The sequence below is a fragment of the Rhamphochromis longiceps genome, linkage group LG5, assembly GCF_057381845.1.
Source record: "Rhamphochromis longiceps isolate RC_006_pf linkage group LG5, R_longiceps_female_GT1.1, whole genome shotgun sequence".
NCBI classification, from domain to species: Eukaryota; Metazoa; Chordata; class Actinopteri; order Cichliformes; family Cichlidae; genus Rhamphochromis; species Rhamphochromis longiceps.
The window spans coordinates 28762132-28776005 of NC_140561.1; the positions used below are offsets into that span (position 1 = coordinate 28762132).

Consider the following 13874-nt stretch of genomic DNA (forward strand, 5'->3'; position numbering starts at 1 on the left):
TCGAGGGTGCAAAGCCAAGTCTCCAATTCAGTGACCCTGGCCTCCAAAGCTGCAAATAGACTATATTTATTACAAGTACATTTGTTGCTAAAGGGGGCTGAGCAGTAACTACACATCTGACACAAAGACCAGGAAAGTGCAGCAGCGACAGGTGAAGAGGCCATGCTGTTAGCGAGTCACAAAAGAAACAGTGAGTGAACACTGCGAATATAATTAGTGAGTGACTCAACAGAGAGTATGATTTGGATAAAGCAAATGAAGTATGAAAATTAAAAATTAAATTAAAAAACACTATGAAATAAGACATTATCTAGAAGTTTTTAATTGGCTACGCTGACAACCTACACAAAAACAGAACAGGAAGTGACACTCTATCACAGAGAGAGTCAACATAAGTGATATATTTTTATACTTAATAATTTGGAGCCCTCGGTGCAAATTGCTAACATGCAAGCTGCATTTAGGCTCAGGAGTTGATCCCAAATACATCTGTTGCATGCATCTGTGTAAAGGTTTACCTGCATGGTAACTAAAAGTTAAATATGATTAACACAACATAAATACACTGAAATGGAGTAGAAGGCAGGCAGTGTACTGTGATACATGTACCTCAAACCGTTAATGTACTCATTGTTACTGCAGTCAGGTAAAATAAACAACTTTTGAGGGAAGGCAGGGTCTCCACAGGTTTTAAACATTACAAAACGGGACAGGTTGAAAGATGAAGGGGAAAAATAGAACGGTGACATAAACTCCAGATGTTTGCTGCCTGAGAAATATATAAAAGGTAAACTAATTCCAATACAGCAGTGCAGACACATTGAGTCTCAACTTTATTAAGATAAAATGTATGTAACCTCCCACATAAACAACAGTCATGTTTGTGACATGGAAATTTTTCAATGTCCAACCGTATTTTACAGCCAAGCTGAGCTAAGATGGCTACAGGTCACATTGTGGTTCTGATATTTGAGGTAAACAGAAAAAAATTATATATATATTATATAAAAATAAACAAAAACAAGCATTGGCATATGCAAGTTTTATTTCCCCAATTTTATTTTATTTTATTTACATGTAAGGATTGGGGTTGACCCATTCTTAAATGCATAACAACTGAGCACTAAAAGTTTCACCTCTTAATTAAAATGTGCAAGTTATGTTTGAATTACAGGAGAAAGCCAGTCATGATCAACCCCAATTTGTACACTGAGAATTCTGTTTCCCCAAGAGAAAGAAGGAGATGTAGCTGCAGCTATAAGTCAAGGGACAAGTGAGCAGAACTTCCTTATGTCACATTTGTAATCAAGATGACCAACATGGAACAGATGCACCCCATGCTTGTCACACAGTGCTGAAAAATCAATTCGTACTACAGGAGAGTTTAAATGGGGTGGGAATGTACCTCACCATCTTAATTTGACTAAAGAGGTCACTGTGTCAAGTCTCAAAAAACATCACACTCACACATCATCTTTAAATTCAACCAGCGTAGGACTTCAGATATAGTCACTGTGAAACCACAGACAGTACAAGGTATCAGGCACAAACGGATCCAAGTTGTTGTAGTGTGCCCTCTGGCAGCTTTACTGGAGTAACAAGTTGACTACATATTTCTGAATGACTGGTTATGAAGTTAGAGCAGCCTTATGTGTGCTTTTTCAGAATGAAGACCAGACTAAGCAGAAGCAGCAGAAGCTTTGGTGTCCTGAATATTGGTCATTATTACGGGCGTAGCTACTAATTTGTAAGACTGAGGAAATATAAAGAGTGCTTATGAGAACTGAATGGATTCAACTGCAGTTTGGCAAGTTGGAACTTGTTGTTGTAGGGCTAACTGATCTGATTTACTGGTTTTACTGTTACTGCTATCACTGGGTGATCTGTACCATTCGCCCTGCATGTTTGGCCCTCAGTACCCAGTTTGCTTGATTATCAAGCTCAGGCATGATTTATTTTAGTGTGTCCCAACCAGCTTAGAGGTGTAAACATCTGGTTTGATTCTTACTGTGCACGAGCACACAACTCAAATGCTTTCAACATCAGCCATGTCCCTGGAGCACATATGACACATTGTCCTTTCTCATGCCCCAGCTGAAAAAGCCACAAAGCAAACAGAACCAAAGATGCAATAGTGTTATGAAAGACTGCTTTCGTTGGATACAAGCAATGACATCAATCTAAGAGAGTATAGGATAAAACAAAAAACAGAGATGGAAAGTAGTGGAGTAAAATATGAGCAGCAGCAAAAAAAAAAAAAAAAGAAGAAGCAGCATAAACTGTGTAGCACTAGCAGTAAATCATGCTTGGTAGCTTATGACCTCTAAAGAGCTTTTTTTTTCCTTCTTTTTTTTTTTGGTGGTGGTGGTGGGGTGTTCACCACATGCCGTTATTAGTAGGATGCAACTGATTAGATGACCCAGATGTTTTTCTTATTACACTTCAGCAGACAGAGGGACAAAGACATCAAATCTTGGATCCTTCCATTAAAGGATTTAATGTAGTTTACGACAGTAGCAGGTCTGTAATTTCACAGTGACGTTTAATGAGAAAGGCCTACACGTTTTAACTTTTCTGCTGCTTTTGGTAGCAGCAGCAATGGCTTGCTGTCATCTTTGTAGAAGAGCTGAGAGATGACGATGCAGGAAGCAGAAAAATTATTTATTGTCTTTTTTTTTCACCCCCAAAATGTGTTGAATTTTCACATTCGAAACAAGCCTTTAAGCCTGTTACTCCACACACCCTCCCAAAAAGTATGCACCCAAATGCTCATACACAATCTTTGATACATAACCACAGGCTGCTGGACATGAAGTTATTTTTCCCTCTATGCCCTTTAGAAAAAGAGGAGTGCACAGCTGGAGCAAAGAGATTCATTCTGTAACATTAAACTGAGAAAAAAAAAAAGCCTGGGTTCATTTCTTTTGAAGTCATAAAAATATGTGCACAAGTGCATACTTCAAAGTTGGGGTATGGTTAGATATTGGGAAGTAGGCTTTAAGACAGAGCAGCATGCCAGCAGCCAGCTCAGCAGCCCAGAGTCCCCATCTCTCTTCCAGATGCCTGGGATCAGTCTGGTAGCAGGGAGAAGGCCACTAGCTAGCTAGCAGGGCGAGCCAGCTCAGTTAGCCGCCCAGGCCTCGAGGTCTGCCATCTCGTCCTCGTCTTCTTCCACCTTCTTTTTGGCTAAAAAGGAAAAAAGGAAAAAAAAATATTCAATTTTAATTTGAAAAAAGTATATTTTAGTCAAATGGATGGTGCACTAAACTGAACTAAAACTAGTTTTGCTTTTTTATGTGCCATTATACCTGGTTTGGATGGAAGTGATGTAGACGGTACACTGGGTAGATTTTCTGTGCCTCCAATCTCGAGAAGATTTTTGTCCAGCTCTTCCTGTTCCAGCTCCTCCAGCTCAGCCATGAGTTCATCCTAAACAGAGAAAAGAACAAAATGAATCAGATTTATGTAGATCAAAAATAACTAGACAGAAGCCATTTAGTAAGATAGCCGATGTAAGATATGTATATATTTGCTTTACAAATCATTTAAGATCTCAGTTTTATTTTCTAAAAACCAGTAACTATCAGCAGTGGCTCCAACTCACTGCTTAAATGAGGCAGCAACTACAGAGACATTATAGGAAAGAGGCAAGTCACTCACTGCGTAGTCACATTGTCACAGTAAAAATGTAAGTAAGTGTGTTTTGACTTTTTTTATTAATGTTTTCATGGGACACTGTATCTATAATTACTGTAACATTTTGCTGTGACATTCGTTTGAAAGAAAAATCTAAAACATCAGCCTAAATTTAGGCTTTTAGTTTCTGTAGGCCTCATGTTTTTTGTTGTTTGTTTTTTGTTTTGCTCTCACCTCATCATAGTCTTCCCCAAAGCCAACTGGTCTAGAGATCACATCTGAGATTTCTTGGGCAACCTCCTGTTGTTCTGTGATTTCTGCCATCAGATCGTCTACTTTGTCAATGTCCCTGTGAAACAGGCGAGTCAAAGGTGGCATGTAAATGTTAGTAAATATAATATAATTATACATTCTACCACCATGTAGCCGCTAATAATAGAAAAAGAACTAAATTTACACTGCCAAGTACAACTCAGACACACTTTTTACTATCAATGAATCTGAGGGCACAAATTTGAAGAAAAGGGAAAAAGGAGGAATTATTGAAGGGAACAAAGAGGGGGAAGCAAATTGGAGAAATAAAGTCTCATGACAGAACATACGGGGAAAAGTAAAAAAAAATAAAAATAAAGAATTAACAGAAATCCTGTGGCAAATAAAAGCTAGAACAACAGTTAAAAAAATGGGGAAAAAAATGATGAAATAACAAAAGACTCTTTTGATACTGCCAGAACTTCTCTCATACATGTTTTCGTGTGCGGCCTTCATTGCTTTAGCTGCAAAGCCCATGTTCTTGAGCACTTCTGTGTTAGTGTTGGCGTTCTCCAGAGCTTCCCTCTGGAACTCAATTGTGGACAAGGTTCCGTCAATCTGAGCCAGCTGCTTCTCGTAACGCTTTTTCCTCTTCAAGGCCTGTAGAGCCGCTGGACATGCAAAAACAAGAAGGGGAAAATAAACTTCGTTTAGAAAGCAGCACAAATGCTCATCAGTATTCTATTCTTTTTTTAAAATTAAAAAACAAACGAAAAACGAAAAGTACAAAACATATAAATGTTGCTTATTTGCCAAATACTACTGTGCAGGCCTTTTTTTCTTCCTATACACAACTGATCATGAATCACAAATGGGATCGATAAAGAATTTGACCTATAAGCAGAGTCACTATTGGCTAATCGGTATCATTGAAACCTTATCACCATCCCATGACATTCAACATTACAATCAAGCTTCTCAGCTGTTTCTCTTTCCCTCTTTCTTTCTCCCCTTCTTTCCCCCAGTCAAGTCTGTCCCGTATTCAGTAAGTGAAAATAAAATAAACAATAAAAGGTGAATCAAATGGACCATTACGGCAAGGCTGGGATGGTCAGTTTGGTAAAGTAAATCCGTTGGGCATCTTTCTTTGCCTTTAGACAACAATTCTGATGGCAAAAGAGCCAAACGGGACAGGCCAAAAAAAAAAAAAACAAACAAAAAACAAACAAAAAAAAAAAAACATTACAATCAACCACGCAGCAGAAAAGCTTGCTTTGTGCTGAAGTGCAGTAAATGGTTTCATGCTGTCATCACGAAACAAGACTCAAACGGATAAAATCCTGTTTCAGCCAAATCTCTGCATGAAGTCACAACATGCTTCAGTCAGACTTTTTAGGTTTGTAACTCACTGAATTTCAACAAGTCCTGCAGCTCATCAAGCTCACATAGGCCCGGATCAAACTCAGTTGGAAAGTACAACATTTGGAAATCCGGTGATGGTTCTTTGATTAGCTGAGAGTAGAGCAGGGCGATATGACCAAAAATATTTATCACGATATACATTTGAAAATTTGCGATAACGATATAACTGACGATATAATTGACAAAATAGACAAAATACTTTACAACTCCACAACTTTATTAGTGCAAAAAACCCCATCAATGTATTTTCACTTAAACAAGCAGCTGTTTTTTATGTGCATTAAAGTTACATAAAAATGTAACAGTGCAAATGCAAATTCCTTGCTGACAGTTTAACCAAAAGGCATTTCCAGTGGAAACTGGCCGACATGTCCTCAGCATAACCATGTATAATATCCACAAAACTTAAAAAGAGGTTATACACACACACAATACGGTAACATTATGTTGAAGCACAGTACGTATCACTCCGCGAGGCGCCTGCCTACGATAGCCGTAATGCTCCGACAATCCATCAAACGGTGCGGCTTCGTGGCTTAGCAAAGTCGTACTGAAACATTTGACAGAACTTCGAGCGCCGTGTACATAAAATCATTTCGAGGTCAGTAAACACAACCAGAATTCATTCATAAGGCACATGGGATTATAAGGGCCACTGTTGATTTTCAGAAAAATCAAAGGCTTGATTTTAAGTGTGCCGTATTTTCCAAAAAACATGGTAATAACGACGGCCCGCTAGCATGCTCTACCAAAAATAGTGCTTTGTTGTGTATCTGATGGACGAAAGCTAAACCAGTTCCACACCACTCAAGTTGGAGCATTTTTACAAACCAGTTCTGGTTCATCCGTTTCATTTAACGATCCGCTTTCGCTCTTCTCATTCTGCGTCACCGTCATGTGCGTTTGTAAACATAGGCACTGCGCATGCGCGTTTTACCCATATTCTATCGCGATATTTCATTTTCCTATCGTTGCCCAAAATTACACCGGTATTACCATGAACGGTATGATATAGCCCAGCCCTAGCTGAGAGGATTAAAAAAAATATATATACATTTATGTGTGTGACTATAAATGTGTATTTTGGTTCCTGTGTTCTTCAAGGGAGTGGGGGTTAAATACAAACAAACAAACAAACAAACACTACAGCCACACACCTATACTGGGAATTCCCCTTAGGTGCTTACATAGGAAATCACCTTAACAATGGATCAAGTGAAACTTACAACTGACTCAAATCTGCTGAGTCACAAGGAACTAAGAAAAGAGGTCAAAAAATTTCAGGACCTTTTTTCCAAGTGCATATCAAATTGAACTGCACTTGTAGTGGAAAAACAAAACAAAACATCCACATGAAAAGCATACTCAGCAGTAAACACATTCATATCAATTCAAAATGTTGAACAAAGTTGTCCAAATGTGTTTATTACTTACACAACAAAACTGAAATGTTGCTGTTGTACAATTACAGCAGGTTTAATACATATTACACCTCAGTTTGATCTCAAAAACTGGTGATCACAGATTTGTGAAATCTGAAAGAGGTCCTGCACTATTTTATAAATATAAATTGAATGAATGAGTGATTTAATTATTGAAATACTAAGGGCCTTTCCAAGACCCTCAAAATTATAATTAATGTCAAACAATCTTAAAATTATTGAGTATATTCAGACTTTTTGAACAAACTACAACTGATGCAAAGTAGAATAATCCCTATAATGGAAAGGATTTGAGATTTTCTTTGTAACACATTACAAAATTAATAATTTAAAAAACTATTCAAGATTTCTGCCCATGTTTTGCAAGGCAGGAAGCATGATGGTAATTCATCTTCTTCCCAACTTTAGCTAATATATCTAATTAGTCTAATTTTCATTGTTATTAGTCATTTCATATTTAGTCATAGTATATCCTAAGTAAATATAATCATATTGCTGCTATATTACATTATAAGGAACCATATAAACAGGAAAAAATGAAAATAAGCCCTTTCCTCTTAGCATTTTTTCATTTCTGAGCTAAATAATAATGACAACAATAACATCAATATTGGACAATTTCTAAGACATGCTAAATGTTCCTCTAAATAGCAGAAGATAACCACAGTAATAGGTCAAAATGTCCACATATGAGAATGTTTAGGTTAAAACCATTAGTCTTTCTATCACCTGTATAATTCTATTCTTGGTCACATTGCCCAGGAAAAAAAGGGCCTCCGATACCTTGGATATACATCTTAAATGTATTACCGTACATTACCAAATCTCCATTTGCACTATTTGCCCATTTGCACTACTCTGCCTGGTTTGCACTCAATGTCATTTACTCATTATATTGTATATTGTATAGCTTTCTTGTTATATGTAAAAATTGTATTGTATTTATTTATTTAAATTTTACTTTTTAATTATTTTACTTGCATTTTTAATCACTCTTATATTTAAATGTTCATTTGCTATTTTATCTAGGGATTGAGAGTAACGTAGTTTCTATTCTCTGTATGTCCTGTACATGTGGCAGAATTGACAATAAAGCTGACTTTGACTTTGACTTTGACTAAATTAAAGTTATGCATACAAAATAAAACAGTAATTAGTACAATACTCAAGATTTAGCACAATACCAACATTTTCATATATTTCTCATAGAATCAATTCTAACAGTAATCTGGGATTCCAAAAAAATCAAATTTACCCCACAATAACTTTTCTTGATTTGTCATTATTAAACTGCTTGTATCTTTTTGTGGTTTGAGAGTGAGGACGAAGTGGGTTGGTTGACGAATGAACCGTTAAAGGGTTAAGAACATTTGAATTTTTCTTCAACACAACAATGAGAGAAATGTAAGAGGCTTCGAAGAACACAACTTTGTTTTGTGGAAAATAAAAACAAATGACAAAACCATGTGATAAGAGAACTGGTCAAGACATATGAATTTGAGCAAACATTATTATTTAACTCCAGAAGTGCACCTATGACGCATTAAGGTGTGGTTTGTTTCTAAGGTTACGTGACCACTGTTTCTACGGTAGCACATTTACATACCACAGCCAAATATGATAGAGGTGGGGCTGGTGTCTAGATACTTTTAATCGTTGTTTCACAATAAAAGAAAAAGGGAAAAATACCTGTTACCTTTACAGCTTTACTACTTAACTTACAGATTAGAGTAGATGAAGGCTCTGCTTAAAGGGGGATATTTCTTGCATATTCATTAATAAATGCACTGGGAGTGTAAATCAGTCAACATACTTTAAAACCATATAACTGTTAATGTGACAATTTAGTTTTATGGGCTCTTTTGCATGAGATACACTTTGATGATGATGATAATGATGGGTAGTAATCTAGATTTAGAAGTTTATGCAAAATGTGAATGTAATATTTCCTCACTTTTGGGGGGAAAAAAATGGGAGAGGACAGCTTCAGAGCAAGACAGGAACTATTCATAGTATGCAATCAAATTATGTAGGTTTGAATACAAAAATTGATTATATGACACACAGACAGCAAGGCTACATTTTACAGGAACATTTCACCACCTGTCCACCTCTTTTCTTTGAAAAGCCTGTCAATTATAATCCACTAAACCTTGCTTCGTGACCACAGCTGCCATATACCACCAACACACACACACCCACATCCACACACATGCACACCTTTAGCAATCTACTTTGTGCCTAGCCTTTTCCACTAGCAGCCAGACAGCAGCTGACAGTTTCCATTTGATCAGATTATATCAGCAGCCGGACCTATTCCTAGACTGATAACATCATTAGCCAACATCACACAAATCATTATCACATTATGTGGGTTGCAGAAATGCATTCAGACTCCATGTTTCAGTCTCAGAGGTCGCTCTAATTGGGTGACGTTTTGCTTTTCCTGCCACTCTGCTCCTTTTTAGCGACCATCAGCAGTTTTCATGCAACAAGTACAATGTCGAGTCCATTTTGGTCTATGGCTACTTCAATGAAAAAACATAAGTGTCCGTGTGAAAAGAGACATCCTGAGTATTATAGACGAGACGTGGTGAATTAAATCACTATTTCTTCAGTAATGTTAATAGGTAGAAACATCCATTTAGTGGTAGGCTGCCAGTAAACCAAATAAAGAAGTAATAGAAAGTAGAAAATGTGGAAGAAAAAGTCAGAGGTCCTCCTTGAAGTACAGTAAAAAAAAAAAGTAAAACCAAGCAGTGAAAACAGAGACCATGAATCTTGAAGCTGCCAAAATTACAGCAGGGTTGGTATATTGTCATGAGGAATTTATGTATTGTGTATAATCAGTCACCCCAAAGATAGACGGAGGCTGACTTATGGGATGAACTATGTTGAAAATCAGGTTTTGGAGATGGAAAGATTTTTCCGATTTAGATCACACTAAGACTTTAAAAATTACTTTTAGGTGACAAGCTCACAGTGATAGTAACTAGTGTTAAGCCAATAGTCTACTTTCTGTATTTGCAAGCATGTAAGGATCTGCTTGGGTCTTTGCGCCATGACAGTCAGATCAACCTGTCATTTGTCTAACTGTTCTACTGCTACTCAGTTTAGCAGGCACACATGCGGTTGACACAGTTTAAGTGTAATGGCTGCACAGACATTCACTCACTCACTAATAATTCTGTCCTTCAAATATCCATCCATTTGATATACTTATTTAAAACCACAGTATAAATTTACAAAACTGTGAAAAGTCCAAGTCTGTCACTGTAATAGGATGGTTACAGAGAAGATAAAGATACTAGTCTTAAAAAAAGTAATGTATTTAAAATGTGGATATAACTTAAACTGTAACAGCGCATACTGCAGTATGGGAATGAATCTATGACTGACAATGCGCTTTATATCGTTACATGCCCAAGACTGAAGGGTGATATACTGTAGATTAAAAAAGGACACAGGGCTAAGAAAAAAAATGGACAGAAATTAATTGTAAGGTATGACCTGTTCCAAAAACAGCTCCAGGCAAAGCTTCCATTTTATAAGATAAACCCAAAGTTTGGTGTTATTAAGCAGTTGTTTAAAAAAAAGACACTGTCTGTCAAGAGAGAACAATATGAATATGTTAGGTTTTGTAAATATTTAGAACAATACCTGGATATATATGCATGCAAACTTAGTTACGCTCATAAACATCAGTTTAATATTTGGCTGCCTGAGTCTTCGAACCTAAACGTTACAAACTTTTTGTCTCTTGTTTATTTCATTTCTTAAAGTTTGTTTCTTCCCTTCAGTTGTTTTATACGTGCCAGCCAAAAACTAGACATTTAAATATGGAGTCTTGTAGCCGGGTGGACAGACTTGTTTTCAGGTAAGCAGCGTGTCAACTAACAACTTCCCTCTTCCTTCTGTTGAGTTAGCCTCAGGCTAACTAAGAAACTAACTAGCCCTTCTGACAATTTCATTAAATCCGACGCAGTTTAAGAGCTTTTCCTCACCTCGTTTGTTTTTCGTGCCGTTTTTCTTCGCCGTCACGAGCTCCTGTTCAATTTTCTTCTCTAGGAAATCCTGTTTTTTGGCCAACATCTCCTCGGTCTCTCTGAGTCGCTGAATAGCCTCTTGGGGTGTCGGCGCTTTCCCACCCTTACCCCCGCTTCCGAATATCTTGCCAAATAGCGACATGTTTCTAGCTTAAATGTAAACTTTAGCTGGTGGGTTAACCGTAGATAAAGTCCGCTGACTTTCTGATACCACACAGGTAAAAAAATAAAATGTGCGTCCCTCCCTGTTGCCGAGGCTGTTGTTGTTTTTGTCTCTTCCGCTTTCAAAGCAGGCCTCGTGATGTCATTACGTCAGCGTGACTCATGCGTGGAACTATGGGGAATTTCGCAGTTGAGCAAACTAATAAATGCTCATTGTGGTTATTACCAGTCAGACGTTACATAACCTGTTTTAAAACACTGTAATTGGAAAAGAGTGGTTAACATATAGAGACAGGGAGTCATTCGGAATCAGATTCACATTTATGGGCAATTTAAAATCATCAGTTAACCTAACATGTAGGTCTTTGGACCGAGAGAGGAATCCAAAGTACTCAGAAAGAGCCGATGGAGTAGTAAGAAAATCAAAACACAAGAAAAATTTCGTTCCGTCTCATTACTTCTGGTAATATTGGCTAATTTTGTAGTTACAGTATTCTGCCTTTGCGGGGCAGTATTGTGACACAGGTGTAGATTTATCAGTGATTTTATGTTAGTCATTTTATGTTTTTGATGCTATTGCAACTTGTCAACACAAGAGGGAGTAGTAACGCCACTTGGCACTGTCTCAACAGCCACTTAATCAAGGTTCAGTGGTGCTCAGCTGTGATGAGATGGGACAGAGGCAAATGTTTCTTTTTTTTTCTTTTTCTTTTTCTTTTTTAATCTTGTATCATTGTGAATGAGTGGATATCATCATGTATACACTCCACACCAGTTGGTGGCGGTATTGCACCATTTTGCTGTTTGCCAACCGCCAATAAAAATATAAAGAAGAAGAATCATCATGCATGGTCTTCTTAGATCATTTTGGCAGAGGTGGGACCAAGTCATTGTTTTGCAAGTCTCAAGTAAGTCTCAAGTCTTTATCCTCAAGTCTCAAGTCAAGTCTCAAGTAATGTCAGGCAAGTCAGAGTCGAGTCTCAAGTCACTGGTGTAAAAGTCCGAGTCAAGTCACAAGTCTGAAACTTTGAATTTCAAGTCCTTTCGAGTCTTTAAAAAAAACAAACGAAAAAATAATGTTGCAGTTATGCTAAATGTAAATATTAGACCATGTAATTTTTAAATCTGTGTTTTTCTCAACACATGACAAAATAGTGAACTTAGAAAATATACACAAATTGTGAAATTGCACCTCTTTAAAATGCAGCTCAATTAAACCTAGCTCCAAGAATAATTTTCACCGACAGTTCTGAGATAAGCTGCATGTTATTCTTGGATGCGGTTGTAGGACCAGCTTTAAAATCGCATGACAAAAATATCATACACATTAAAAAAAACTGTATCACCAACGTAGCCTGGACAACATTTGCTAGTTAGATGAAGTCAGCTATCTCATCTTAGCATATTTATATGCATATTTATAATTATACGGTTCTTGGAGTGAGTGCATACACTCATGAAGTTTAGTAACTTCAGGTCACTGCAACAAGCCCAGGTACAGTTTACCGACGGATGGGTACAGGACCTTGAAATGCACCGTGTAGAACGAAAGACCATCGTACGTATCATAAGTTTACCAGTCTCACAAATTGTCGTCATAAATACACATTCCTTAACCGTTTATTAATAGGACCTTTGAGCTCAACGGTAATTAATTAGTAGTGGAAATAATTTCTGGTACCCATCACAGAAATGTAGCAGTGACAACAATACTGTATGCTGTAATCGTACTGGGCAATTAGTGATACAAAAAACCTGTTTTAAACTGTGAATAAAAGTATATGTTTTTGTCAATGTACCATAATAACAGAAGCGAAACGCAATATTGTGTCAGGACAATTCACTATTTATGCACAATAAATAAAGGAGCATAGCGCGACAATTTCTGTTCTTGCTTGTAACCTATATCACCAATTATGTTATGAAAATGACGTATTAACTACTAAAAAACACTGACCTTTGTGTAAATGCTTGGAGCAGACTAACCTGTGAGCTGGAGTGTTCTGGGACGTTATATTTGATCTTTGAATGGCTGCAATCCAGGCCATCCGTCGCGTCTTTGTTACTTCGGAAACATGAACAATTTCTCTTCAACGACGTAATCCGATAACAACCGATCTCTTTACCCGTCGGCTTCCCGTGGCTGTCATGCGACCGGCTATTGCAGTTAATAATACAACAGCTTCTTGACATTTTTGTGTTTCTTTTTATCGCTGTGTGACTGATTTCAATTGAAAGCCTGCGTGCGCTAGTACCGCTTGCCACGAGTTCCCAGAATCATTTGCGGTTCTACCCGTGAATGACGTCACATTTTCAATCTCTATATAATATGCATGTTAAGTTTTATATTTGGGGTAAAATATCAAGTCTTTTCAAGTAAACCGGTTCAAGTCCAATTCAAGTCCCAAGTCATTGGTGTAAAAGTCCAAGTCAAGTCACAAGTCTTAGAACATTTTTTCAAGTCAAGTCTAAAGTCATAAAATTAATGACTCGAGTCTGACTCGAGTCCAAGTCATGTGACTCGAGTCCACACCTCTGCATTTTGGGATAGTTTAAAGAAAATGGACTATACAAAACTTGAGCTTGATGCAAGTGGTATATGGACATTATTGAAATTAGAAGAATAAATAATACATTGTTTTTTTTTTCAAGGACATTTTCAATGGACAATTAATGGACAGTTTTGTAAACCACTTGTCATCTCATCATCTGTGGTAGTTGATCTTCGACTGGCGAAATTTATGCCCTACGCTGAGTCTGAAGTCAGAGTTGTGAAAGATTTATTTGTTTTATTAATGTGGAATAGTGTCAAAGAGACCATGAAATATGCCAAATATGCTCCAGTCATTAGTCATTTATTAGGTGAGACAACAGTGGCCGAGGACTTAAGTACTCAAATACAAGCTATAAAAGG

The 13874-nt window shown here is 37.2% G+C and overlaps 1 protein-coding gene across 1 annotated transcript; it reads right to left on the reverse strand.

The window, feature by feature from the left end:
* Positions 1-1037: 1037 nt before the first annotated feature.
* On the reverse strand, positions 1038-11105 carry chmp4ba (charged multivesicular body protein 4Ba). Its single transcript, XM_085407097.1, has 5 exons — positions 10757-11105; positions 4382-4559; positions 3871-3985; positions 3309-3429; positions 1038-3186 (listed from the first exon to the last, which is right to left on the reverse strand). The coding sequence occupies exons 1-5, from the start codon at positions 10938-10940 to the stop codon at positions 3122-3124; spliced, it is 663 nt and encodes a 220-aa protein (XP_085263223.1). The 5' UTR covers positions 10941-11105; the 3' UTR covers positions 1038-3121.
* Positions 11106-13874: the final 2769 nt, after the last annotated feature.